Source organism: Lepisma saccharinum, chromosome 2, assembly GCF_977018435.1.
Source record: "Lepisma saccharinum chromosome 2, izLepSacc3.1, whole genome shotgun sequence".
Taxonomy (NCBI): Eukaryota; Metazoa; Arthropoda; class Insecta; order Zygentoma; family Lepismatidae; genus Lepisma; species Lepisma saccharinum.
The window spans coordinates 52,796,750-52,824,086 of record NC_139230.1 but is presented as its reverse complement, the minus strand read 5'-3'; the positions used below and the strand labels follow the sequence as shown (position 1 = coordinate 52,824,086).

The 27,337-nt window shown below is 37.6% G+C and overlaps 1 protein-coding gene across 2 annotated transcripts in view; it reads right to left on the bottom strand.

The window, feature by feature from the left end:
• The window catches only part of LOC145984032 (cadherin-like and PC-esterase domain-containing protein 1), a 516,258-nt gene that overhangs the window by 33,195 nt on the left and 455,726 nt on the right, over positions 1–27,337 (bottom strand). For both annotated transcript variants that reach the window (XM_083117366.1, XM_083117365.1), the window contains 4 exons: positions 22,070–22,206; positions 13,632–13,852; positions 8,014–8,115; positions 5,153–5,240 (listed from right to left, as the gene is read on the bottom strand). In XM_083117366.1, the coding sequence (XP_082973492.1) occupies positions 5,153–5,240; positions 8,014–8,115; positions 13,632–13,852; positions 22,070–22,206 (548 nt within the window). The remainder of the gene's footprint in view (positions 1–5,152; positions 5,241–8,013; positions 8,116–13,631; positions 13,853–22,069; positions 22,207–27,337) is intronic.

The following is a 27,337-nucleotide window of genomic DNA, read 5'->3' as shown; positions in this document are numbered from 1 at the left end:
ACGAATGTGAGGTTACATATTAAGTGCCGTAAAGACTATACTCGTGAGAGTAGTATTACTGCTGCAAGTAATTGTTCACCACAAAATTTAATACTCCTTCGATCAGCAGTACATATATTTCACTTCAAATGTGATTGCTTGTCTTGCAGTGAAGTTTGTGATTTTCAAGCAGAAATGAAAAAAGAATGTGAACAGACGAGTTAAAATATTTGATGTTCGATCCTTAACATTCAAGGATCGAATCATTGAAGCTGCCATCAAGAGGAACGATGATTGGGGAAGGACAGTGCTTGATCGAATGCACACCGTTATTGATCTAGTTGCAGTTGAGGCTAGGTATCACCATCCTTGTTTCACTAAATTTTACACATCCTCACCTACATCGGGAAAACGTGGTAGGCCTGAAGATGAGTGTATTTCTATAGCATTTCTGCAATTATGCTGCTACCTTGATAATGATAACGACGAGTGTCAGTACTCGATGAATCAACTTATGACGAAGATGAAGGAATATCTTCCACAAGATACTGATGTCTCAGAAACAACTCTTAAGAAACGCCTATGTGATCACTATGGAGAAGACATGATAATAAAACACGTAAAGGGCAAACCTCTACAGTATGTTTCCGTGATACAAGATATAAAATATTATCCAAAAGTTGGTACACACAGAAAGAAGAAGATCCAAAGAACGAAAGACTTAGAATTGTTAGAACTGCTTCCGCAATAATTCGGGAAGATATACGATCTGAAACATATGCTAAAGATATGTATCCAAATCCACATTAATGCTTGAAGACAGCTGATGATATGGTTCCAGAGACATTAAGGGTCTTTACAGAGGGTGTGATTATGAAACGAATAAAAGGAAATGAAGACTCCATCAAAAGAAAATGTGCATGTATTTAGCATGCTATTATATCAGCAGTAAGACAACGGTCATTCAATTCAATGATTCAGATTGGACTTGCAGTTCATCCACATAGATATTTTGGTTCAAGAAATATTATTGATATGTTATCATGGATTTATGTGCATCCTACAATGAAACCGTATTGTATCTTAGTTCTGAAATGTTAAGTGATGAGGAAATTGTTGTTGACAAGGAATTATTGAATCAGTTTATATTTGATAATGCAGACGTCAATGTTCGGACCTTGGACAGACTAGGAACTTTCCACAATACGGGGAGCATTATGTGCACTACTCCTGCAAGATCTGTTCATCCCAGAAAATAAATTGTTCGGTTGAAGAAGCAACCACCAGAATGTTACCTTGCCAATGTTCCATTACGCACATACGTTGTGCCTGCTGTCCGTGGCCTGGAGAAAATCAAGATTAAATAAATTGAATACACCAAACAGGTAGCACCATCAGTGCATGTTGCATCACTTCTTGGTTTTGTATGGATGTGCGGAAATCACCTTACCTTGTCACCAAGTCCAAGTTGGAGTATTTACATGGAGCTTGCCACTGAAGGTAGCAAGGATTATCACATTTCTGAAATAAGTATATTACCATTTATAAAGCTGCTGCCGACAAGTCCAGATGCCATATACTCATCCCTTATGTTCGCAGTTGAAGAATGCATGAAACATGGTCAAATAACATGTATTGTTACTTTCGACCAACCTCTATATCTGAAAGCCTCTGAAATTGTTGCGGCTTCTCTAGACAACGGATATATGTCGTCAGTTGTCCTTCGTCTAGGTGGATTCCACATGCTTATGTCGTACATGGGAGCGATAGGATACATGATGAGGGGAAGCGGATTGGAATAATCTTGGTCAGTAATATATATTATTCCTTACAAGTCGGGAAATAAAAGTGTAAAACTTCAATCAACACCAGGAAAATTTGATTACAAAGTAATGGAAAAAGTTTCCACAGAGTTAAATTTATTTTTTACATTATTGGATTATATTGGTTAAATTTATTTTTAACATTATTAGATAGGTTGGTTAAATCACAAAAAATTATCTTCTTACAGTTATTGGAAATTTTATTTTCTTTAATTTATGTCTGAACACATTTTCGGCTCAACCTTCACCATTTTTAGTTAATAAAGCAATTATGATCAAACGTCACCGTTCATCCGCCATTTTCCAATATGGCGGACAGAGCACAAATCGGATTGTCGGGGACTTTTAGTATGTTGTTTGAAATACCATGCTGGTGATATCTACCAATTTTTATCTCTGTTGGAATTTTTTCCATTCTTTGATGACATTTTGCCTACTTTTACTGGACTATAAGGGCACAGCATTGTCTTTCGGTATAAATTTTAGTTGCCTTGTTATACATACAGTGTTCGAAGTAAAGGGGGACTACCAGATAGCAAAATGTTTGCAAAGCTGAACCATTGCCATCATGTTAAATCACAGGAGCATTACCCCAGCTAATCCCAAGCTGCGACCAAGGATCCCCCAGTTAACATTTTCAACTTCAAGCGCTGTATGCATATACACACATGCTTCCTACACGATGAATGACGTATCTATGTCACGTGTGCCAAAAAGGCCCTCCTCGTTGTAATGATAACGTCAACGTCAATTTACCCCGAGACACTTTTGTTGTAAATTTCTGACTCTCTGAGGATTGTTCTAGCATCGTGTTTGCAATAAATGTACAGAATGAAGGAAAGCTATTGCTAATGAAGTCATCATCGCCTCCTCTCCTAGACTTCCAGAAGAAAATATGTTTGACATATTTTAATTTATAGGTTCCTATAACATATAAAACATTGGATAAATATTCAATAACAACAGAAGAACTCTCAGTGTCAATATACATAGCAATAGCTAACTTTCTCAAACAAATGGAATAGAAGTTGCTGAGATCATGAAAATTTATAGCACTTTCAAACATGATGCTTGTATAAAGGATGTGATTTCGTTGTATGGCATTTATAAAAGTTACGATGCCCTAAAATATTAATCATTGAAGCTTCCTTCTTTATTATTGATGGCAACATTTATCACAGAGAAAGTTCAAATGCCATTGCAACACTTGTGGACTTCAAAAGCGGATTTTAAAAATTAAATGGAAAGTTTCATGAGTATTTTGCGTATAAACTGTATTAAACAAATTGTTAAGCTTTATTTGTATAGTGTTTCAATTTTTTCCAGGTTAGAGTTTTTGATTGTTTGATTGATTTGCTTTATATTACTTCGCTTTTTGTGCCACTTTTGGCTAATTTGCAAAGATGGGGATGAGTGATGACATGATGAAATTGATGAATGGACACTCACAAACATCCGTGTCCAGGTCGTGATTCAAACCCGGGACCCCTGGCGTTGTAGTGCGGTGTGCTAACCACTCCGTCACGGACGTCGACTCCAGTATTGGAATTTCTCACATCAAGATAGAAGTATTATCCGATATCCAGATATATTATCCAATTTTTGCCTACCCTAATTTCTGCTTGAAAGTAAGGAAAATATTGGAAAGTTTTCTACTGGACTACTGGACAAAAAAAAAAGAATGAGATATATCAGGTATATATGTATATTCGAGCTCAATTGCTGCCATTATCTTTTTGCCGACTTCAGATTAGATGAATTATTACTTTGGCATACGATAAACGTTGAAGAGTACCCTCTAAGTCCATATACAACTGTAAATGTCAAATGTAAGCTATTCGTAACACACATTCTGATGGATCATAAAGCTCTAAATTTCAGCTTCAAAGAAAATTTAACAGCAACTGTATGCCAACCATGTGGTCCTTGAAGAGGGTCTCGGGAACAAAGTCTTCCACCGACCATAAATTCAGTTAATGGTGAAAAGGCGTGCCTGGTGTGGTTTTTAACTCGCTGCGTTCTTGGCAGGTAAAAAGTACGAATATTATACGAGTTCGAAGTATGAAAATAAAGCTTCATTAGTCCTTTCTATACGCCCGTACATTAGAGGATAATAGCTTTAGTCTTAAGACTTTTGGTTATCACTCGTCTCTCTCCCTCTCTTTATCCTTTTCTTCCTTAAATACTGACATGATAAGCGCCAATCACAACTAACGTAAAATGTTCAAGTTATGCTGAACAGAAGTCAAAATACACACAAATATCAAAGATAGAGCTAAGATAATAATAAAAAGAGTAGAATGTGACCCGTGTGCATTTCATCATGTCGTGATGTCTTATAGAACGTCTTGAGGAAAGATTCCACACATTTTCGATCTCGGGCGACAGTGGAGGTATGGAGTGTCTGGTAGGCATGGTACCGAGACGAGACGAGCCTTGGCACAGTCGCGGTCTCGTCTCGAGTTGTATATACCTGTTTCGTTCTCAATCTAGCCTCAAGTTGTAAATGCCAATGTCGACCAAAGTCTCGTCTCGATTCATAAATGTCCGTCTCGTTCTCGTCTCAGTTTCGATAGACAAGTCTCGGTCTCGTCTCGAGATATGTTGTATAAACAACACATATAGTGTGTATCCGCATCCTGAATGTGTATGCAACCACGCAGCACAGTAGGTTGATATCTGTTTGGTAGGCCTGCAGAAGTAGTTGCACAGTAAAGTAAATTTGGTTTAGGTTGCGAACGAGATCGAGAGACTCAGACGCTAAGACTCAGTCTCGTCTCGATTTTGCAGATGTCTGTCTCGTCTTCGGTCTCGTATTGATAAGTCTCGATTGGTCTGATCTCATTCTCGTCTGTGGAGTCTGTGGAGCAAGAGAACCTCGAGCGCCTCGAGAGGGCTCAACCAATGAACGCGTGAGCGGGAAAGTGATTGCTTGGAGGGGGCAACACGATTGCAGCTACGAGCCCTTTGCGTTCTGCATCGATCCGCCCTCTCGTGTTTTACCATTCTCTATTGTTTTGCGCGGCGTTGCTCCACAGACTCCTGGGACAGACTGTAGTAGGCTTTCTCGGCCTGTCTCGTCTTGGATTTGGAGACTAGCCCGAGACTTGTATAGTCTCGGAACTATGACGCTTCGGCAAGGTTTATCCTTCTGAGTAGAGCTTGTAGTGGGTGTTTTGCCCCATTTATTTCATAGGAAGCAGAGAACGAAATATTTTATGGGCGGCGCTGTTCGGCCTTTGTTGGATATCGAATCAAATTCTCCAGCGTGGTAGTTAGACGCTCTACATATTGTTTCACCTTGGCTGATTGAAAGTGATATGCGAAGGAAAGAAAATAATCGCACATACCTTGGAGAGGTAGTGAACTCCTTCCGCTGGTATGTGGAATCCGGAACCAAGAGTTTTCACCACGAGTCTTGCGCCTTGCAAACCTTCCCTGAGAATAGATACAGAAATAACAAAAGTTTAGTAAACGAGAAACGAGTCTTGTTCTGGAGGAAATATTTCAGTTATTACCCGAAGAACATATGAATATTATGTTCCGTCAAGAATTGCATTTATTTTGTTCTGTTTGCTTAGCAATGACACACATATTTCCAGTCCCTTTAAGTTTATAGAAATTCTAATATACATGGTCTCTGAGAAGGACGTATTCTGAAATAAATAAATATTGACTGTGCATTTACATGATTCAGTAGTTCAATTTTATTTGCAAGTGTCGAAATAATTTACTAAGTTCATAACCACTTCATCAGATTAGACATAGCCTACCATAAAACTCTACCCACATTTAACATAGCTGCATTATTAGGATTACTTACGTACTTATATAATCCCCAAAATAACAGTTATGTGTAACGCCTTAAACTAAGTTGATAGATTGAGTTCATTCTACGTCGCTTTTCTTCCACATTTGGCTAATCACGACGATGGTGGTGAAAAGATGCAATGGATGAAGGTACATTCACAAATATATATGGATGCCACAACAAGAGCCCCACAGAGGTTTGATTATACTGGCTGTCGGTCCAGAGTCTTGCGTCTTGCAAACCTTCCCTGGGAATAGATACAAAAATAACAAACGCCAGAGCCTCGTTAGTATTAAAAAAGGATCCGTAGATATTTTAGGTTAGGTTAGGTCTGGCCTCCCCTTACAAAACTCCTGGGCACACCACCATTTCAGTAATTAAATAACACAGTGATTAAAAAGTTAGTATTAGCTTGATGTTTAAGTTTACCTGTATGTAAACTGTGGATCGCTCAGTAAAAGAAAGAAGTGGAGTGGATGTGCAAGGTATTTGCTCTTTCTGTTAATCTGAGATGAAGCTTAGGCGATTTCAAGAACCTTTCATTCACAAATACGGGAACAAATGCTGCCCCCTAGTCTTTTGTCTGAAAAACGGGACAGTTTTTATGTATTTTATGAGCCGTCTGAGAACTCTACTGTAAACGAATTAGCTGCCGGCTGGGTGACCGAGCGTTTTAAGTGGTGAATTTCCGAACTCATCATCGAAGATCGAGTACCGGCCTGAGCATGGTTGTTATTTGTGAGTGTCCATAAATCAATTTACTCATCATTATCCTCATCGTCACGATTAGTGAGGAGTGGCAGAAAAGCGACACAAAATAACAAAAATGAATAAACGAATATACATGTAATAACATCTGAATCAAACAAATTTCTTAATAGTTATTAATTTTGCTTATAATTTGAAGTTTCATTATGGAATTTAAACTCACTTTTAAATTAATTCTGTCACTATAACATGTCACCACACTATCACTATAACATATCGAAAAAAACAAAATGTTGAAATTTGTCTTTAGAAAACAATATTTATGCATTCCATATATTAATTGTGAGAGAAGAACACTAAAAATCACCAAGTTGTAGTAGCTATTTATCCAGTTCCAATACACCAATGATTATAGTCTACAAGGACGCAACCATTGTCACGAAGCAATTATTTACTACAAAATAAATATAGTGTGACAACCAGAGGGACGTATCTCAAATTCATCAAATTTAGAGGAGAGAAGAAATAATGTATTCTTAGGAATATGCCTGACTTTTAAAAAGAGTAATCAAATTAGAGATGTGAGACTGCACTTTACTGCTAAGGATTAGAAGTGGAGATACTCGCATATCGATCTGACAACAAATAGAGTAGTATATTTAAAAAAAAACAACCGAAAACCTTATTTTTAGACTCACGTTCCTCTGGTTCTCACATTACAAAATGTCCCCCACATCTGAAAACAATAGTCCTGTTAGCTAAGGATTACAACGGACCACCTATTTTTGAACGTTAAGCTACGTGGATCCTACCTATTTTTCTACAAAATATTGGTTAGCCTTGAATAGTAAATATTGTGAGACAAAATAACATTTTATCTTATAGCACAGAATAATCAGAGAGACAATTAGGGCCATCGAGTACAACATTTTCGATTATGATAGTGGTATAATATTCCAACACATTCTTCTATCTTCAAATTTTCAAACAAGAGTGTGATGTTATTGATAACAACTCGTTTGAATCAGTTTCCAAATTCAAGTACTTGGGAGTAATACTAACAAATGAAAATGATATTAAAGAGGAAATGAAAAGCAGACTTAATTCAGGTAATGCATGTTACTTTTATGTTACTTTTATCTTCATAAATATTCATCTTATTACATCATCTAAGACACTAAAAGTTAAAATACATATAAAACAATAATTTTGTATGTAGTATTATGTGGATGTGAAACTTGGTCCCTTACATTAAAAAGAGGAACATAAATTTAGAGTATTTGAAAATAAAATCCTTAGAAAAATATTTGGACCTAAAAGGGATCAAGGAAATGGGTAAGGATGGAAAAGATTGGATTGATCTTGCCCAGGATAGGGACAGATGGAAGATTTGTGTTGCTGCAGCCATAAACCTTCGGGTTTAAGAAGGCTAGAGAATGAATGAGTTAGAGTATAATGTTTCCTCCAAGACTAAAAAAATAGAGAAAGACACCCAATTTTATTATTCAATGCTGTTATATTTGATAATTTTATCTTTCAGAAAAGTATAAAAGGCATTGAGGAACTAGACATTTTATACTTGAAACACGATAGTCCGCTTATAATATCAATAACTATTCTTTCCTTCTGTTATACAAAACATTTCCTTTGTGTTCCAGTAATTATAATAATAATAATAATTAATCCACTCACCTACGCATGGCTCTCAGAATAGTATGTAAATGCTGTGTCGCAAGCCAATGCACTCCTCCAACAATGAGCACAGTGTTACTTGTATTTTCCAATAGCTGAGACCTAAAATATATAAAAATACATGAAATGTGAGATAAATTTCACGAAACGTAATGTAATTTAAACTTTGACAACTGTTTACGATTTTTCTATGTAGACTTTATAGAGGTATGTAGATGTAATTAAAAGATTGACACAACAAAGTCGACGATTACAATCGCGCGCATTTATGGTCAAATATTTCATTGTATGTGAAAAAGATATCGTATTTCTACGTAGTCGAGGTCTTGACTTCCAGATAATGCCGATTCGAAAACTGTCTGTAGTAATTTAACATTACAACGTGCTACGGTTTTTTCCATAGTTGCAATCCATTGATTCTAACAAATTGACGAACAATAGAGATAATGTGGATCGTGTTATTTGAATAGGTTCAAAACCGTTACGTGAAATTGAATATTCAATCTCATGAACCGACAGGGGCAATTCTCCTGCATTGTTTAATAGTGCCGGGTTCGAATCCCTGCTCGGGCATGAGTGTTCTTTGTGAGTGTCCCTCCATTAATTTCATCATATCATCACTCATCCTCATCTTTGTGAGTAACAAAAGTGGATGAAAAGCGAATTAAAATAAGCAAAATCAAGATATTGATCAATTTAGTAGTATAGTAACTAAATTGCAACTTTCTTGTTCCAGTAATTTATGGGATGCTGATATTTGACACCTGACACGGATGGGTACAGCAGTCGCATAGGTGTACTTTCTTTAGCTTTGCTGATTAGTGACCTAAAGACAAATGGAAGGTTGCTGTTACAGCAATTTGATAAAATTCGCCAAGCGAGTAATCTTTTTGTGCAAGAAGTTCTCCAAAAGCGTTTGCAATTAACGTCCGAGAAGCTATCAAACCGATCGTTAGGAGAGCTTTTCTTGAGATTTTTGAAGCGGCCAACGTTTTTAATGTTAAGTTTGTCAATTGTGAATGGTCAACTTTGTCTTATTTGGACCTGCCCTGGGGAATGTACAGCTTGATGTCACAATGACTCAGCAGGGAAGGCAAACACTTGGCTGTGAAGAGTCTTAACCGAGGAACCAAATCTCTGAGGAGCGCTTTGTCGGAAGAGAAATAGGAGAGGCAGTTACACATTGTTCTGAAGATAATTGGAACCTTTTTTTAGTGTCTAATACCTCAAGAAAGCTAACAGGAAAATCCTATTATCCTTGAAATCTGAATGTGCTCAGATATGAAACACACGAGAAACGTGAGTGTTCCTCTCTACCAGAATGCAAAAATGTTTAAAGAAGGTCATCCATCGCATATGTGAATAAATACTAATCGAAGGATGATATATTGCAAACATTTAAAAGAATTCACTTTAAGAAGTTGATGCTACACTGCACACACGAACAAAGCAGTATTGTAAAATTGTCATGGGTATGGTTGGTAAATACGGTGCCTCGTTTCAATGACAGCTTTTCACGAAGGAATAAATACACAATTTACAATATTTTTCTTTGTAAAGAAACGTGATTGTTGTAATTCTAAGTATAAGTGTCGTTGGGATAAATTTCACTTGATTGATCACTTGTCATGGTGATCGTATCTATGCGTAATACAAGAAGTTGCATATTGTTACGTAATAAAGCAAACATACACTGAGTAAAGTAATTTATGCTGACACTATATTGTGCACTAACAATTTCGAGAATTATTTTAAATCGGTTAAAAATGTTCCTATCTTTATCCAGCAAAGAAAAACCCTCTATAATGTAAGAACTTACGGGATTGGAAAAGTTCATCCTGATAAATATTATCTTGGAGGTAAGTTACAAACTTTACATTATACGTGTACGTACACACCGGTGTACTTTTGCAATGATCAATCTTCTGACAGAGCAGTAGTTAATGCTATGCAATTATGGGGTTATTGGTTATATTCCAAATGGAGGCACAATACTTTAATCTGTAGGTCCAGTCCCAATTATAACTATAGGGATGCCCTCTTCTGTTCCGTGTTAATTTCTCAGCAAATCCAGGAGCTTCAAGTGACATGCATTCGTTAGTCTAAGTATTTACTAGTTATCTCATTTATTTATATATAAAAAACGAATGTCCCCTATTCCAATTGTTCGTAATTATAGGTTCGTATATACATATATTCGTGCTTCTAAGCCTAAGTAATCAAATATTAGTAAATATTCTAGTGGTCAGACAACAACAAAATCTTATGATTAAAGTGTTAGTCTGCCTTCCTGATGTGATGGTTAGCATAATGTAGTTCATAATCACTTAATCAAGCCTCACGATTGATGTAGGTAGGAAGGTAAGCAAGGGAACGACAAATAAATAACACATTACAAAGCATCGCAGGAGGCAATCAATTTCATTTTTCTTCCAGAAAGATAGAAAACATTTCTATGGGGCTAAATCAAAGTCATGCAATAAACACTATATGTATAAATATAGTTTTTACATTAACTTAGAGTGCAATCAATCAATAAAAGAGGCAAAACAATTCCATACAGGACAAGCATTTCTTAATAATACATACAGTAGTTTATACAAGTACGAGTGGCATACCTTCTCGCACTGTAAATCATACAATATAAAAATTAGTAGGGCTATGATATTCAACAACAAAATATTAATGCAAATTAAATAAAGCAAGAAAGAAATACATAATTATCGGTTAATGTTTTAAGAGGCGCATTTGTTGAAGAGCTTCATCTCGTTGACAATTTTCAAATCCCAGCAGAGATATTTTTCACCGTATCACATCAAGCTTAACTAAATCGCATTTTTTTTTGTCAGATCCCGGGGGTGGGTTGAAGTTAGAATTGGCGCTTTGGGTGGCCGACCCCCCACCTCCGCACCCAGAAAAGCGATCACAAATAGAGGACAGAAGTTGATGTTACGGGCTCTACCTTCCAACCCTGAACTTTATGCTTGAAACCCTGAATTGAATTTTCTCCCTCGATGGGTTTCAACTGAAGAGTGCAGCTGCGAAGTTAAGAGGGGATGGGGGACGTTGGTTGGAATCTGTATAATACTATAGGGAGAGTGGACCCTAATACCCAAAGCGGTGGACAAAAATGAATCAGCAAGATAGCAAAGTGCTGCAAAGCACAGCAAAACACGTCAGGTTCAATTTCTATTATAATCATTTGTCGGGGAGGAGTTCTGGACGTCCGATAGTTTTAATGCTTCGTCTTCTGTGGAACGTTAAATGAAATTAACGGTGAAAATCATTATTGTTTATCATTCCTTGATTCGATTATACATTGCTCAATTAGGAATATTTACAGTTGTACAATAGTGGATTTCTTTGTTGGACACAGCTCGTCTATAAACTGCACAAATAAGTAAACTTTTGTATTTTTCTTATTTTCCGTCCCTTTGTAGACTAATCGTGACGACGAGGAAGAATGGTAATTTCTTTAATTTCACTTTATGCTCAAATAGGTTAATTGGAACTCGACCTACAATTTAAAGTTGGATCCGCACCACTGTGCAATGAGCCTCCACCAAGGATCGAAACCGGGACTCCTTCATTACAAGGCGACAGTACGTCATCTCTGGAGATGAATGGTGATTAGATGAAATTATCAAGATACCCTCACAAAGAGACATTCAAGTCCAACCTCTGACTCCAACCTAGGACTGTCAGATCACGAGTCTCACACTCAAGGTAGTCGACCGCCGAAAGGACGGGATTCATTTAACTAGTTCGGTTTTCGAAAAGTTCTTAGTAGTAAAGCATTTTCCCCTGATATATCCTGTGGTTAGAAATCCATAAGGAGCGTATGCAGTACATGTAAACACCAATGTTCAAAAAGCGTATGTAGTATCTAGATTGGCGCCTAACTGAACATATCAAATCGCTAATTTTGGCGATTGTAAGATTCTGATTCTTATAAACAATTGATGGAGGAGAACACGAACTCTTTTATATTTACTTTTTATCCAGAAATGAGTAATTCCGTACACATTTATTGCGTCAATCAATTAAATACTTCGCAGTGTAATGTGGTAACCAATCCCACGTGGCAGATTGGTTACCACATCGCGCTACGACGCCAGGAGTCTCGGGTTCGAATCTCGGTTTGGACATGGATGTTTGTGAGTGTCCATTCATCAATTTCATCACATCGTCGCTCATTCCCATCTTCGCAAATTAGCCAAAAGTGACACAAAAAATGATTGTATTGTTTTTATACCCAGTTGTCTTAAAAAGCGCAGGAATGAAGGTTTCTACTATGCACTATCATCTGACCTTTTGCTTCTGAACTGGTTTTGGCTACTAATGTGTCAGGTTTGGCTGTTAAATGTTATTCATTAGTCGCCAAATGGCAATTAAACAATGAGATCTAGTTTTGAGTTCTTGTAAAACGCACATAGGCTTCAAACTACAGAAGAATATAACAAGAAAAATGAGATAATGAAAACACTTTCTATCCACACCTCAATGAAAACTCGAATGGGTATTTTAGTCAATCTGACATGAAGTCCTATCCACTACTTTAGTTTCTTCTTTTCAGAATTTCAGCCAACGTATGTTCATCCTACTGTTTACCCAAGCACTGACTACTGTCTGAGAGCGTCATCTTTTTTTAATCATTCCCAACTTTCAGCCTGAGATTTTCAATATCACATCGTGCCATTTCCATTAGAAAGAACACCTGCTCCCGTTTCGCTGGTTGCATGCTAAACATTATTTCCTGCCAAGGGTGTGTTGAGATTGTCGTTTTCATCAATTTCTCATTCCTATGGTCTTCACCAGTTCGCTCCATCCAGTAAGCAATTTCCTCTTGTTCATTTTCCTACCGCCCTTTCTACTCTTCCCGCACTGAACGAGTTGCTCTTTTGTGAAGCATACACACATGAAATAATTTGGATGTGTTGCGGATATTCTCTTCAATCGCACCGCAGCATAAACACACATGCTCAATTTTCAATTGCTTTTTGAGCAAAGATTAGACTTAAAACATTCACTCGCTTACACATACTCATATATTCATACGCCACTGCGATGGCTGAGCGCGTTGAGGGGTCGACACACGATTATAATCTCGATTTGCGCATATATATATATATATATATATATATATATATATATATATATATATATATATATATTCTTTGGAAGTGTTCCTTTAATCAAGGTAATGTAGTCATCGTTCTTCCTCATCGCTGTAATTAGCCCGCAGAGGAAAAATAACGACGGAAGATAACACACACACGCAGAAATACACGTGAATTTCTGTGTACGCAATCGTATGTGTGTGTATGTGCACATGTACGTACAAGTAGTAAGGGTTAACTCACATTCATCTGCACCTTCAGACATTTTGTATATTGAAATTCTGTACTCCTGAAGAAAATATGCGTTTTCTTATACACATAAAAGCATACTAATTGCCAAAGTAAAAACCATAATTAGGGGAAAAGTATGATTCATATACTTCAACAGGATTCAAACGTAGTTCTACTGTTCTCAACCTCATCCTTCTTTCCTTCGTCTGGAATCATAATTAGATGGTGCATAAAGAAAGTCAAATTTAAAATGCACCGACTACTTACTTCAATAAAAGTTGGTAAAGTGTTTTCTCGAAGACGGGTCTTCCGCTGGAAGGAAGCCAAAATTGAGGATAGTAGGCAAAACTGAAGAAAGTTTTTCCTTGATTAAGTCTCGAGTAAACTTTGATGTCATGAGTTTTGTCGCAGTCGGCCAGAGACCCATTCAGTCGTTCAATGATGTAATGCATCATTCCCCGATTCGTTGAATCTCCAAGAAACAGCAACTGGAAAGATAATAACATGTATCAATGCAACATTTTTTCTTCGATACACACAAGTAATGGCTGTATAATAAGTACATATAACACAGCAAGTCTAAAGAAATAGGTACCTTTCAATAATTTCTCATTATCCTATTTCAATTTCGTAATGTAATACAATGTATTTCTAATTTTAGTTTGTTTATGTTAACCACGTTTGGTCTGTCTGAGGGTACAATTCGTGGTGCAGTGATCATCATATGTGAACCTGAATCGAAACAATCAGTACACGTTAATGCATGCAGGAAATAAAAATGTGAAGCGATATTTATCAAACTATAAAGCCACCTCTAAACCGGACGTTATAGTTAGATAGAACAGTTTATGACCCCTAGCTCTTTTGATGTTCGGGAAATTTGAATAAATTAAGGGTATCTAGCCCCAACCAACTCCCCTATACGCCACTGACTACTCGACAATCGAATCTTTAGAATCTGACAACGAACCGCTAGACAGAGGATTTAGATTTTTTTAAATAAAAAAACGAATACTTGTATTACAATCGTAAAATGGAAATCGCCCAATATTACAATAGCGATTGCCACTCCATGCACCCACTCACTGCTGTACACACACACACACACACGCACACACACTCATACCATTTTCAATGTATTGCACTACATGCATTAGTAAAAGTGTCAGAAAGGGGGGCACTAAAACATCAGAGATACAGATACGAACATTTTTTTTTTAGTAAACACCACAATATGAGAGTAGACGCCCGCTATTATCAAGTATATATACTCTGTCCCGATTATCTCTGGAGCGGCAGAGAAGGGGGTAAATCGAGTGGGCAGAGCAAAGCTGCTGCGAAGGCTGGTTGCAATCGCTTCCCCCTACACGCAATCCCATTCTCTCTCATTAGTTAATTGGTGGAGCCGTCTTGCGTCACTACATGCGCAGAGACTTGTTGTCGTTCGCTTGCTCCAGAGATATAGCCGGGACAGAGTATATAGTATTTTGTCCCATATTTTTTTTCTAGAATTTTGAATAAATAGGATTGCTCTCAGTTGGATTTGGTTGGTTGATTTGTTGTTTTAAGTCCATTTTATGCACAGTAAGGCTAATTGGGACTGGACCTACAGTTTAAAGTGGGATCCGAACCACTTGTTCCTCCACCGGGTATCGAACCCGGGACTCCTTGATTACAAGGCGACGACGCTACCACTGCGCCGTCGGGGAGGCCCTGTCAGTTGGATACGAACTGGCACTACTCAAATTAATTTTTTTCTTTGAAAACAACATTGTGCCTTGTTTATTTCTGTAGTTTATATTATCTAGCTAGACTACGTAAAGCCTATATATTCTACGCATAGAATACAAGCAGGCAACAAATATAGATTTAGACTTATATAATCTACGGCATGTCACTGCCCTGGTATTTTCATACTGATATAACTGCATGCACTGCAAATTTTCCGCTGTGAACTAATTCTGCCTACTACTAGCTACACTTTAATCCACGAATTAGGGAAGGACAGTCCCTGAGTGACGTGGTGAATCCTGGCAGTCCCGGAATGATAGTTCTGGCATGACAATCACGGCATGGAGCCGGGAAGGATTGTGTGTGGGAACGTTTAAGTCGCATTCTGTTCTACAAGTAATCATTACTCAGCTAGTTTGTAATGTCATACAAAGACGGCAGACTCTCACACCAGACTGTAGACAAGCACTGACGCAACCGCAGACATAGGTACATAAGGAAGTACATAATGATAAGCTAACAAGACAGCAACAACTTCCTAGAAATTGATCACCGGAAACCATTCAAAGGATGCAAGAACTTTGCGAAACAAATATGCGTTTCGAATGTTACAAGAACAAAGATAAAATTTAGCATTCAAACGAAGGAAGGGAAAATGATCAATATATTATTAAAAAGTATAAGAACTGTCTAGCAAACTACATTTGTGGTACAGTAACTATAACAATAAATGAGACACGCATGCAGCATCACATATTCTAAAGCTGGATAAATCAAATGCATTTCAGAAATTTCAGGATTAAAATGCCAAGAATGATACATCACTAAAATGAAACTTACATTTTAGATTGATTGTTTATGTATTATTAACTGGGTGCTTCTTTACTTTGCTACATATGCAGAAACATAATCTCAATACTCCAAAAACGCATTTAAAAATATAATCGTCTTCTATCAAAATGACTACTTTACTCCTAACAGGAAATTCAATCTTTCATTCTTCTCTTCCCACTGGACAGGTTTTACGATGGAACCTCCAGGCTTTTCGATCTTGAGCCGTACCTTTCATATCAGTGTAGTGTAAGTAGATTGCGACGCAAGGTTCTGTTATAGCGCCTAGAATAACGTAGTGTGGAAAACGGCATGCTTCTGCGCTCTCTGGATGGTTCCCCTCGAAAATGATCCGCTAGAGGCGCTGGTGTTGACCCCGGTGCTTGGTGTTCGACTGCTTATAATGGAAGTAAATGGAGTTTTCGCTGCAACGTCTGATTCTTTTACATGAAGCATTTCTATGAATGTGATAATTGCTATGATATTTGGTACAGTGGTCGCGAAGATATTAACGAACATTCTAGACAGTCGACCATGTCCTGTTATCGTCATACTTTCGTTAATAATATGGGAGAAAAAATACGCGTGGAATGTTCTTGGCAACTAAATTTTTGTGTATGAATTAGGTTCATTATTATTATCATCATCATCATTTCTTTTAAAGATATACACACTGAAGCATTTGTATTTTTGATATTTACTGTCTCTTTTCTTCCGCTTTAAGCTAATCGCGGCGATGATGATAATGATGATTGCATGAAACGACAAGGGGAACCCCACAATACTTTCTTAGTGCCATCGACATGAGTGTAAGGAAACTTTCAAACCAATGGGACAAGCGACACGGGATGTTTACAGTCTGGAAGTGACATACACTTCCAGACTGTAAAATAGCATTCATTGCACATGAGGGTCCAAACAGCAAACGACACGTTCATATGGCGTATTCGCGTGCTACTTGTTACTTCAGTCGGAAAGCTCCTTAAAGGAAGGGTGCTGAGACCAAAGCGACTCGCTACACGGGGAGTTCCCAACTAATTGACAAGCGACATGGTGCCTTCAGTCTATTAGCAAGCGTTGCTTGCGAACAACAGATAGGCGACACGATAAACCGCACATTACAGCAACAGATCTAGGCGACACGATAAGCCTCACGTGTCGCTTTGTCGCTTCTGCGTGGTTCAAACTGGGCCATTTCCTCAATAGCTTGCAACATGTTGCCGTGGTTTGTTGTTCGCGCATACGCGATGCAATGAATGTCTTGCTTTAGTGAGATTGCGCACCAAAGCGACAAGCGGCACGCGACACTTATCGCTTGAGGATTTCACCAACCGAACGCTGGCCTGTGCTTCCCGTCATGCCGCTACGATGTGAAATGTTGCTCTTGATTGGCTCCTTTCCAAGCAACATGTGTCACTTCGGTATGAAAGTTGCCTTGGACCGAAGGACCCGTGTCGCTTTGGTGTGAAATCCTCAAGCGATAAGTGTCGCGTATCGATTTGGTGTAAAATCTCCTTGAGGAAACGGTGCAGTCAGAGCTTTTGTCCCTATGGTTCGAAAGGCTGCATTGATTTACGACTGCTCGCTTTCAAGCGACATTTGTGGTTTGTCGCCTCGGTATGAAATATCTCTCAGGATACTATTTATATCCTAATAACATAGAAAAATAAACTCTAATACTCTAATACACAGTCCAAGACCTGACGTCCGGAATCACATTGCGATGTTTCTTCTTGTGTTACGCATGCTATTTATTTATTAATTTTATTTTACTTTTCTTTCCAAATTAATGCCATTTCGTGACTGCAAATCACTCCACAAATATAACTGTTTCCATCAATTCACTTACCGCCTTTCTAGAGAAACAAATCTACACATTATATTCCAAAAAACTAACTAAGCCGCATTACTTTCATAACAAAATTAGCACCTGGGTCGATCGCACTGCCATCTACTTGTCATCGTCTCGGGGAACCAGTTTCTTGGGTCGTTTTCCACACTATGTTATTCAAGGCGCTGTAGTTCTGTTAATGACGTCAAGTTGTGTATGGGTAATGTCAGATGACTAAAACTAGCCCTGCCATTGGCTAGGTATCCAAGCTGTACGGACGAAGTATTTGGCGTGGCAGAACCTTGCCGACTTGGGACCGAGGCGTACATTCAGAGGCGTCTCCTGAACGCATGCGGTGCATGCTGCGCATGCGTCAATTGTGGGAAAAAGGACAGCTTGCTCTACGACGACATTAATGGGCATTTCTACATTCTAATTTCTTTATATAGGAGAAGTATTTATTTTACACGAGAGCGCTCAACTAAGATTGTATTACATTTCTTGAATCTGAAATGACGCATGCGTCAATTGTGGGAAAAGAATTATTACTTTATTTCACTTCAGATCCAAGAAATGTAATATAAGCTTAGTTGAGAGCTCTCGTGTAAAATAAATACTTCTCCTCTATGAAGAAATTAGAATGTAGAAATGCACATTAATGTCGTCGCAGAGCAAGCTGTCCTTTTTCGCAGAGCAAGCTGTCCTTGACGCATGCGTTCAGGAGACGTCTCTGCGTACATAACTTACACAGGCTGAGTATACTGTATCTTGGAATATGTCCGTTTGTGACCTATGTGAACTGGTAGTGATGTGCCTTTGCCTAAGTTTGAGTTCTTGAAGTATTTTTGTCTTATTGTTTAAAGTTGTGCAGGGAATATACAGTGCGTTCGTTTTGGCTCTGGGCCGAGATAGCGCGTCACATGGCGTGACAGGGAGCAGATGCCGGCATTTTCGTCCCGCAATGTCTCGCTTATCCATCTATGCACATATCTTTAGCATGTAGACAATTATATTTATATTGCATAACGAGAACTAACCTGTGTTATAAGAGTTGTCCAAAGTTGTTCACGACTATCTCTGCCCAGAGCCAAGACGAACGCACTGTAGTAGTATCCACTTAATTTAATATAATCTATCAGCTGATATGTTGTTCTTCGCCCTACTCCTCCCCCTGGTTAGCCATGACTTCCAGCGCAGACAGTTTATTCTTTGCCACTGTCCATTCTAATTTCTTTTTTTCTTCTTGATCACTCCCAACAAGGTTTTTTCTTCACAGACTCTCTCCAAGATACTTTCCTTTCTAAATTTCCTTGTCCATTTCACAAATGCTTTCCTTAGTCATAACCACATTTTCAAAGCTTCTAGTCGCTTTCATTTGTTTATAGAAGTATAATTCTGTATTATACAAAAAATAGACTCTTTTATTAGTTTTTTGTTGAAAGGTACGCACAAACTTCTATTAAAGGCTTCCTTCCCATAGGTATCCTCACTTTGCATTTCCTCATTGTCATAAGAATCCTCATACCTTCATGCCACTCCTTATGATACGTTCCAGGTATCTGAAGTTATAGATTTCTTGATGTCTTTTACTTCCAGTTCTAGCATTAATTTTCTTTGGTTTCTTCCGATAACTACTGTCTTGTTTTCTTCACATTAATTTCTATCTCGTACTGCTAACAGTGGCCTCTAACATATTGTTCATCTTCGTTTTACCTTGAACTAACAAGGCCATGAAGTCGGCAAATCCCATACATTATTTTTCTTACATCTCGAATATTTATCGCTTCCTCATTCTGGAAACAATTCGTTACTAAGTTTTGTAAGTAGAAATTGAATAACATCAGTGATAGGCAGCATCTTTGCTCTCTCCATTTCAACTTCCCTCTATCATTTCTTCTCTTATCCTTACTTTAAATCATTGTTTCATGTACAGGTTGAGCCTACACCAATTTTTCCCAGCATTTCCTTACGTTTTTTCCACAGGTACTCTGCACAATTTATTTCCTTTCTAAAGGTATATTTCAACAACTGTCCGAAATAATCCAGTTGCGTCCCTTGAATATTTTTTCTTCTTGGAAAAACAAATTGTTCTTCTAGCTCTCCATTAACATTAGCTTAAGTTCCTATTTAACTGAGTGTGAGCACAGGTTGATTGTCCTATACTTTGTGCATTTCCTGGTGCTACTTTTCTTCAGTCGAGATATTAAAACTTTTTCTGTGAAGTTTTAGGGCCAATCACGTTTCTCATAAATTTCATTTCATCGCAAAGGCACAAAATTTCCTTCCCTCTTTTAACAAAGCATAGTTTTGTGTTCAAAGGTACGCACAAACTTCATTAAAGGCTTCCTTCGCATAGGTATCCTCACTTTGCATTTCCTCATAGATACATTTTCTCTATAGAGACTTCTTCCACTCCTGTTGACCTCCATTATTCATTTTCCTAAGTCATTCCTAGAATTCTTTCTTCAGGGTGGAAAGACCTTTCTCATCACCAGATACACCCTCTTCATTTTCTATAGGTAGAGTATATGCACGATTTATATTTTTCTTATCTCTTCTACATACTCTCCCATAAATTCAGTGGTTCTGCTGTGTTTCTGAACTCGCAACCTTTCTCATCTTTCCCACATTGTATTTTATTTCTTTCTCAGCATAGTCCAAGCAGTTTGCTTTGAGATACAATACATTCTCCCTATTTTCTAGTTCTCTCAATTTCTTCACAGTTATGCTTTATCCCGTATTGGGACACAACACTTTCCTTATATTTCTTGTCAGGCTGCCTAGCTAAACGTAACTCGAAAATGAAGATGAGGAATACGTAACGATCCACTCTTCGTTGGTCTTATCAGTATCTCCGCTTAACATGTTGTATACACGAAGTATCGTTGAGTTTTTCTTCCATCTTCTTCGTTTACATTATTCCATTGTCTTCATTCATCCATCTTCTCCAACATCTTCGAATCATTTTTTTAACTATTCCCCTCCTTATATGCTATTGTTTCTTCTGCTGCATTCCGTAAAAAGCAATTTATGCCATCCGAAAACTTATCACCACTTTCTGCTTGGTCTTTTAATTTAGTGACATTCTCTGAAATTTTCTTCAAATTTGGATCTTTTTTTTCTTCGTCCTTAAGTTTCTCAATGTCAGGCTTCTCTATTGCCTGGACTATTCTTATATTCTTAAAATTCAATGTATAATTTGCTCAGCAGTAGTGTATGATCTGAATACTTATCAGCTCCCGGTAATGTGTACGCAATTTTCAGACAACTTCTCATAGATAATTATCGTCATTGTAACTTCAGTTGTCACAGCCCCATTGTCTGCAGAGTGAGATTTTTGTGTTTCTACTTCGATGTTTCATGGTAAAGAAATACTGTTAATTAAATTATAAAACACAATACTTAACGAATATTTTCAGGATGTGAACAAAATGTTGGAATATCCTACATAGATAAACTGCCTATTGCCAGGATACGGTGCGGTCAGGTGTTCAAGAGTTATATTCTAGGTATGGCAGGCATATTTTTAATATGACTTCGTCCATTTCACACATATCCTTCATTTGGAACTTCATCATTTAAAGAACGATATGCTAATGCGACGTAAATGATTAAGAAAAAAAGGACGCACATTTGCGGGCCTTCCGGAATACCACAAGAACGGAAGTTCCACAATGATACGAAATATATTCCGTAAGGAATACTAACATTAATTGTATAACACTTCATTTTGAACATGAATACAACACATATATCTGAAGACAAAGATCGGACTCGGTGCTGCTCACGAAGCCTAGTGGGTACAAGCAGGTTATCGCCTTGTAATCGAGGGTTGCCTGGAACGATCCCCGACGGGGACACACCTTTCGTGGTTCGAAACATTTCCGCTTCAGAGTAAATCGACATTCTATCTAATTAAATGGTTGTAAGTACTTGCAGGGAAGTGCTCCACTTATCTGAAATTACCAATAGATGTCGGAAAGGCACTAAAAACTAATTTACATATTCCAATGTGACCTCCCCGATGTCGTAGTCGTAACGTCGTCGCCTCATAATCAAAGGGTCGATACCCAGTGGAGGCACATAATGGTTCGGATCCCACTTTAAACTGTAGGTCCAGTCCAAATTAGTTCATCTGTGCCTAAAGTGCACTTAAAAACAAATACTAAAAAAACTCTGAGCATTTAACATTACATATATCTTGAATTGAAGTCATCTTACAAAAGAAAATATTAATAATTATAACATTTGACAGAAAAAATCAGTACAAGATTGGTTGATAGAAAATTTACGGAAATTAACTGTGGCTTACCTTTTTACCGCTAAGGCATTGAGACAGCTCCTCCCTGGAGACATACTTGTAGGAACATAGATATGGCTGCCATCGAATAAGACTCCAAGTGCAGGTACTACGGTTTTTGCACGAAACACAAGGCAGAATCCAACGACCTGAAAGAAAGAGCGAACAAATATTCCAAAATAGAAAGAATGTGATTTGAAATTTTCTGTGTCTTACAACAATCAATTTCTATCGATTCAACAGGCAGGTGATTCTTCAATAGTGTGTGAAGGTGAGAGGATATGAGAGTGATATGGAAGACTTGGGTTTCTACACCTGGATAATAAACTGAGGAACGAAGTTCCTTTACTCTAATGCTTAAATCAGCCGGATTGAGATAAAGACAATTGCAATTACAGCTCGCAAGGTATTCTGAGCGGAGTCCGTGTCGCTTGCGCCGAGTCATTTGCGCCGAGGGTTCTTATCGGTTCATTTCAGCCGCGACATATGTCAAGACCTTCCTTGGTGGGTTTTCCCACAATCCGGAGTGTCATTACCGCCGCGTATACGTGAGTTTATGACGTTGCCCAGCTGCAGCTGTGTTTATCTTTGATTGAAAAGGAAGGTGATTGGTAAATGAATGTAAGATGAAAGTATATATGAGGGATCTACATTGGGAAATTAGTATTTATGTAAAACTGAGACTTGTAAGAGACGACAAGATGGCTGAGAATATGAAAATATCAATACATCGAAATGGACAAATGTGTTGAGTGTGTTCTTTCGAAGTACAGAAGCTCAGGCGATCTTCGAGGATGCCTTCGAGCATTTGCATACCTACAAGAATTCAAATAACGTTTGTACTGTTCTTGTGCAAGTGTATCGAAATATTGTGTTTATATATACGTAGCTATTACTTATATAATGTTTGCAAAAAATAACACTGTATTTACAATGTTTTTTTTGACGATTAACGATAAATGATTAATAGTTAATAGGCTGATGCCGATTTATGTATTTTGTGTTGTGGAATAAAATTGGTACAAGTAATCCTGTGTAACGTATTTTAAAATAAGTAAAGAAAAGTCATATTTGACTCGGTGGATAGGTTTAACATTTCAGTGTAACACAGCTGTGCAACGTCATAAACATACGTTTGATTTTATGTTTTAAGTCCACTTTATGCACTATGCACCATGTGCTCATAAACACACGTGCGCGCGGCGGTGATGACACTCTGGATTGTGGGGAAACCAGCCAAGGATGGTCTTGACATATGTCACGGCGTAAATGAACCGATAAGCAGCCTCGGCGCAAACGACACGACACCTTCTGAGCGTACACTGTTAGATATTCCCGTCAAATTTACAATATTGTACCGTTAAAATTTAACAGTTTCCCTGTCAATTTATAAAAACTGGACGGAACCTTATTTTATTAAAGTTTGAATAGTTTATAATGCATAAAGATGGATGATGATTATAAATAGCAGTTGAATGAGTTAAATACGTTTTTAAAGACCGAATCATTAAAATTACATTAGTTAGGTTAACTCTGTAATGGTCTTTAATTACTTAACGGTAGTGGTCATTTTTAGGGTAGTTGGATGGCAACGGAAAATTTACGGTCTTACATAAAATTTTTCCAACTTTTTGCAGCGTAGGAAGGTTTGGTAAAATTCGATACGCAAAAACTACTGAAAATAAAATTGTATGCTTGATAAATAAAAACTAACGTGAAGTTAAAAATACTTGGTGAAAGCAAACTTGATTCTGTTTCAGACCGAATTCCGCGTGATCATCTCAAACGCTGAGACAAAGGAAGAAGAACAATCTTGATCGTCCAGAGGATTACAGAGGGGCATGGCTGCAAGGCCATTAAAATGTCCCCTTTAACCCTGAAAGCCCGAAAACAGGTAAAGTGCATTATCTCGAGAACTTCTAGACGTTTTGTATTTTATTGCACGTTGAAGATACAGAACTCGGAAACCAGCTGTATATCATCGAATTAGACTGTGCTTTGATATCAAAGGGGAATCTAAGCAGCAAGTAATTAAAATGTCTTATTTAAGTTAGGTAGCTACTTCAGAGAATCATAATTAGGATTTCCTTAATGATTTTCTCTCCTTGATGGATTTTATCGTAGGTTTTAGGTATTTCCAAGGAAAAGATGAGCGATCTCTTTACTAATTTGTATAGTTGACTGACAACACTGTATGTTTACATTTACATACTCATCACAAAAAAAATGTTAAAGAGACGACGTGTTGGCAACTACTATCACTATTTTGACATCAGCTTCATGTTGTAAGTTCTCATATATTATAATATACTGGATAATAAAAAGAGTAGTTACTACTAACAATTACACTCAAAGTTCAGGAAAATGAAAATTACGGGAGAGTAATTATGAAACAATTTTTCATTCTATTGAAAAAAAAAATATCTGATAATTTTTTTCATGAACTATATTAAATTTTAATTAGTACTTAACGTAAAATGACAAGGGATAGATGATCATTGTTTAGAAGTCACGGTGGTGAAAAAAATATCTCGCGCAAAAGAAAGTAACTAATGGGATCTGAAGAATATTCCCATTCTTGTCTTGTAACAAATATGGTTAAACTACTTCAGAGCTTGAAGTTTTAGGAAATGAATTATTTCAGCGAATAGACTAACGAAGAAACTAGAAAACTTTATCTATCTATGAGAAGCTATATGATATTTTATTGGTACTCCTATTAGACAAATACAGATAACCGTGTACTTCACGTTAACCACAATAACCACAAGCTGTAAGCTGCCAAAAATGGGCAAAGACGCATTGCCAAGTTTTAAACTGGTGATTGATGGAATTTCAAATATGACAAACTTGGTTTCTTCGAGAACAGCTTTGCATTCATAACTTATAGGAAAACAAGAAGTAAACTTTTGCTACTGGCGTGAGTATTACTTTGTCAAAGGGGGGAATAAATTTACCCCTGACAGGGATAAAACAAACCTTTTGGTTTGAAACAACTTTCCCTTCAGAGGAGAAAACCTCCAGATTCTTCGCCATTAATTCATATCCGTACTGGAACCTACTTGGGAGTGAAAGTTTTATGTTTTCTACAAAATCTTGCATTAAATTTCAAGTTTGTAAAGTTGTAAATTATAAAACGACACGTGTGAAGCAGAAGCCTGCTCTTTTTTTAGCAGGAAAGAATAAAAGCCTTAGAGATTGTTTTCAACCATAGCACTTTCCATGAGTACTTTCTATATTACGTGCACACATTGTACACTCGCCTCAATTCGTGATGCTAAATGACCGGTTAAGATGACAGACTCTGGGAGTGTAAGGGGTGCTCCTTCCACATAGTGCACCCAATAGTCAACCTCACTTCCACGTAGTACACCCTGGACTGCAGACTAACGAGGCTCTGGCGACTGGCCCCATGGCCAGTATAATTTTGTTTGTGTTGTCCTGTGTTTTGTCCTTATTTGTGCTGAGTGCTCCTTTACAGCCTCAGCTTTTAACGCAAGTCAGAAGATTTTAATATTTTATGATTTTAGTTATGCAACGTTAGAGTTGTTATGTGTAACGATAAGGGCTGGACCCCGTGACGGGTGAAAAATAGCCTTAGTGCTGACGCACCCAAAATTTTAGATTAAAAAAAAAGATGACAGACTCATAATTCAGGAAACGGATTTATATGTAAATACATATTTATGTGTGAAGCTGAAATCAGTTATGTTTTGTATTATCTTTGCGCATCATGACATGTAGACTCGAAAAATTCAGATTTTATTTACCATATTTGTACATATATTAGGTTTGGCTCATATTTTATATGTTTTATACTGAACGGAACTGCAACTTGCGGCTGACCTTGACGGATATTTCTGGCCCTTTCTGTCCCCCAATCGTCTTCGGGGGTGTGTGGCTCGATGGGTGTTAACAAACTCAGTTGCGAAGTAAAAGCATGAGGCTCACATCGCTCTCCCGAAGCAACGTTGCCAAGCGTACTTCTGTTTTTGCCAGTTGTCTATTTGCGTGTTTGTAGTGTGTTTGCGTGTGAAACTCCCTCATGTAGGACCACGTATGTATACAGTGTGTACAAAAAAGAATGTCCTAGTTTTAAATTGTTATAACTTCTTGTAGAATACGTGAATAGTGTTCATTCAGTGTTCATTCATGACTTGAATGTTTGAAATATTGTTGGTGTTCATTAGTTCTCCGTTTTTCCGGTTGGCGGCGCTGGCGTAGCAAAGGAATAGAATAGAGGACAGGGACATGTTAACACACACAATGTTTGTATTTGGGGGACCGAAAATCCTCACGAGTTTGTGCAATGTTGTTGTTGTTGATTTGGTGTTTTAAGTCCACTTTATGCACAGTAAGGCTAATCGGGACTGGACCTACAGCTTAAAGTGGGATCCGAACCACTTGTGCCTCCAGCGGGTATCGAACCCGGGACCCCTTGATTACAAGGCGATGACGCAACCACTGTGCCATCAGGGAGGCCCTGAGTTCGTGCAATGGGAACGAGACTTACCTAAACTCAATGTATTCTGTGCAGTGTCTCGAAGTCAAGTGTATGGGCCGTTCTTCTTCGCGGAAGAAACTGTGACAGGGCTATCTATTTATTTATTTATTTGTTTATTTATTTGAGAAAATTTCAGATACAGCACAGGTGGCCATTTTACACTGAAATTGTCAACAATGAGAAAGCAATAATTATAATAAGCATAAAAATAAAAAATAAAATAAAATAAAATAAATAAATAAAAATAAATAAGAAATAATTAAGAGTAACAAAACAACATAAAAGTGAATAGCAAATGAACAAAAAAATAAGTAAGAGATGGCACAATGTGATATTAATTACAAGTATTTCTTCTGATAGAAGACCGAAAGGCAAACTCGGAGGAAAATATATCAATACTTGAGGGGAGATCATTGTATTGTGCTGCAAGTCTATAAAAGAGAGATCTTTTCTGAATTTCTAGTCTAGGTTTTTTAGTATAAAATAACCTTGTATTGCGAGTTGTGCGCATAGGTACTCTAAAGTGGAATTCCTCAAGGAGTGTGTTGCTGCGGATTTTGCCATTCACAATTTTGTATAAATAACTGAAATCATTCTGCAAACGTCGCTGATAAGCAGTTTGTAAGTTTAGAAAAGACAAGAGATGCGGAGATGAAAAATTGCGTAATGAGGGAACCCTGTGACGGACTATAGCTAGGAAGAAGTGAAAGACTGAATCGAACCTGGAGAGGTGAGTGGGACATGCCATGGACCAGACGGGAGAGCAGTATTCTATT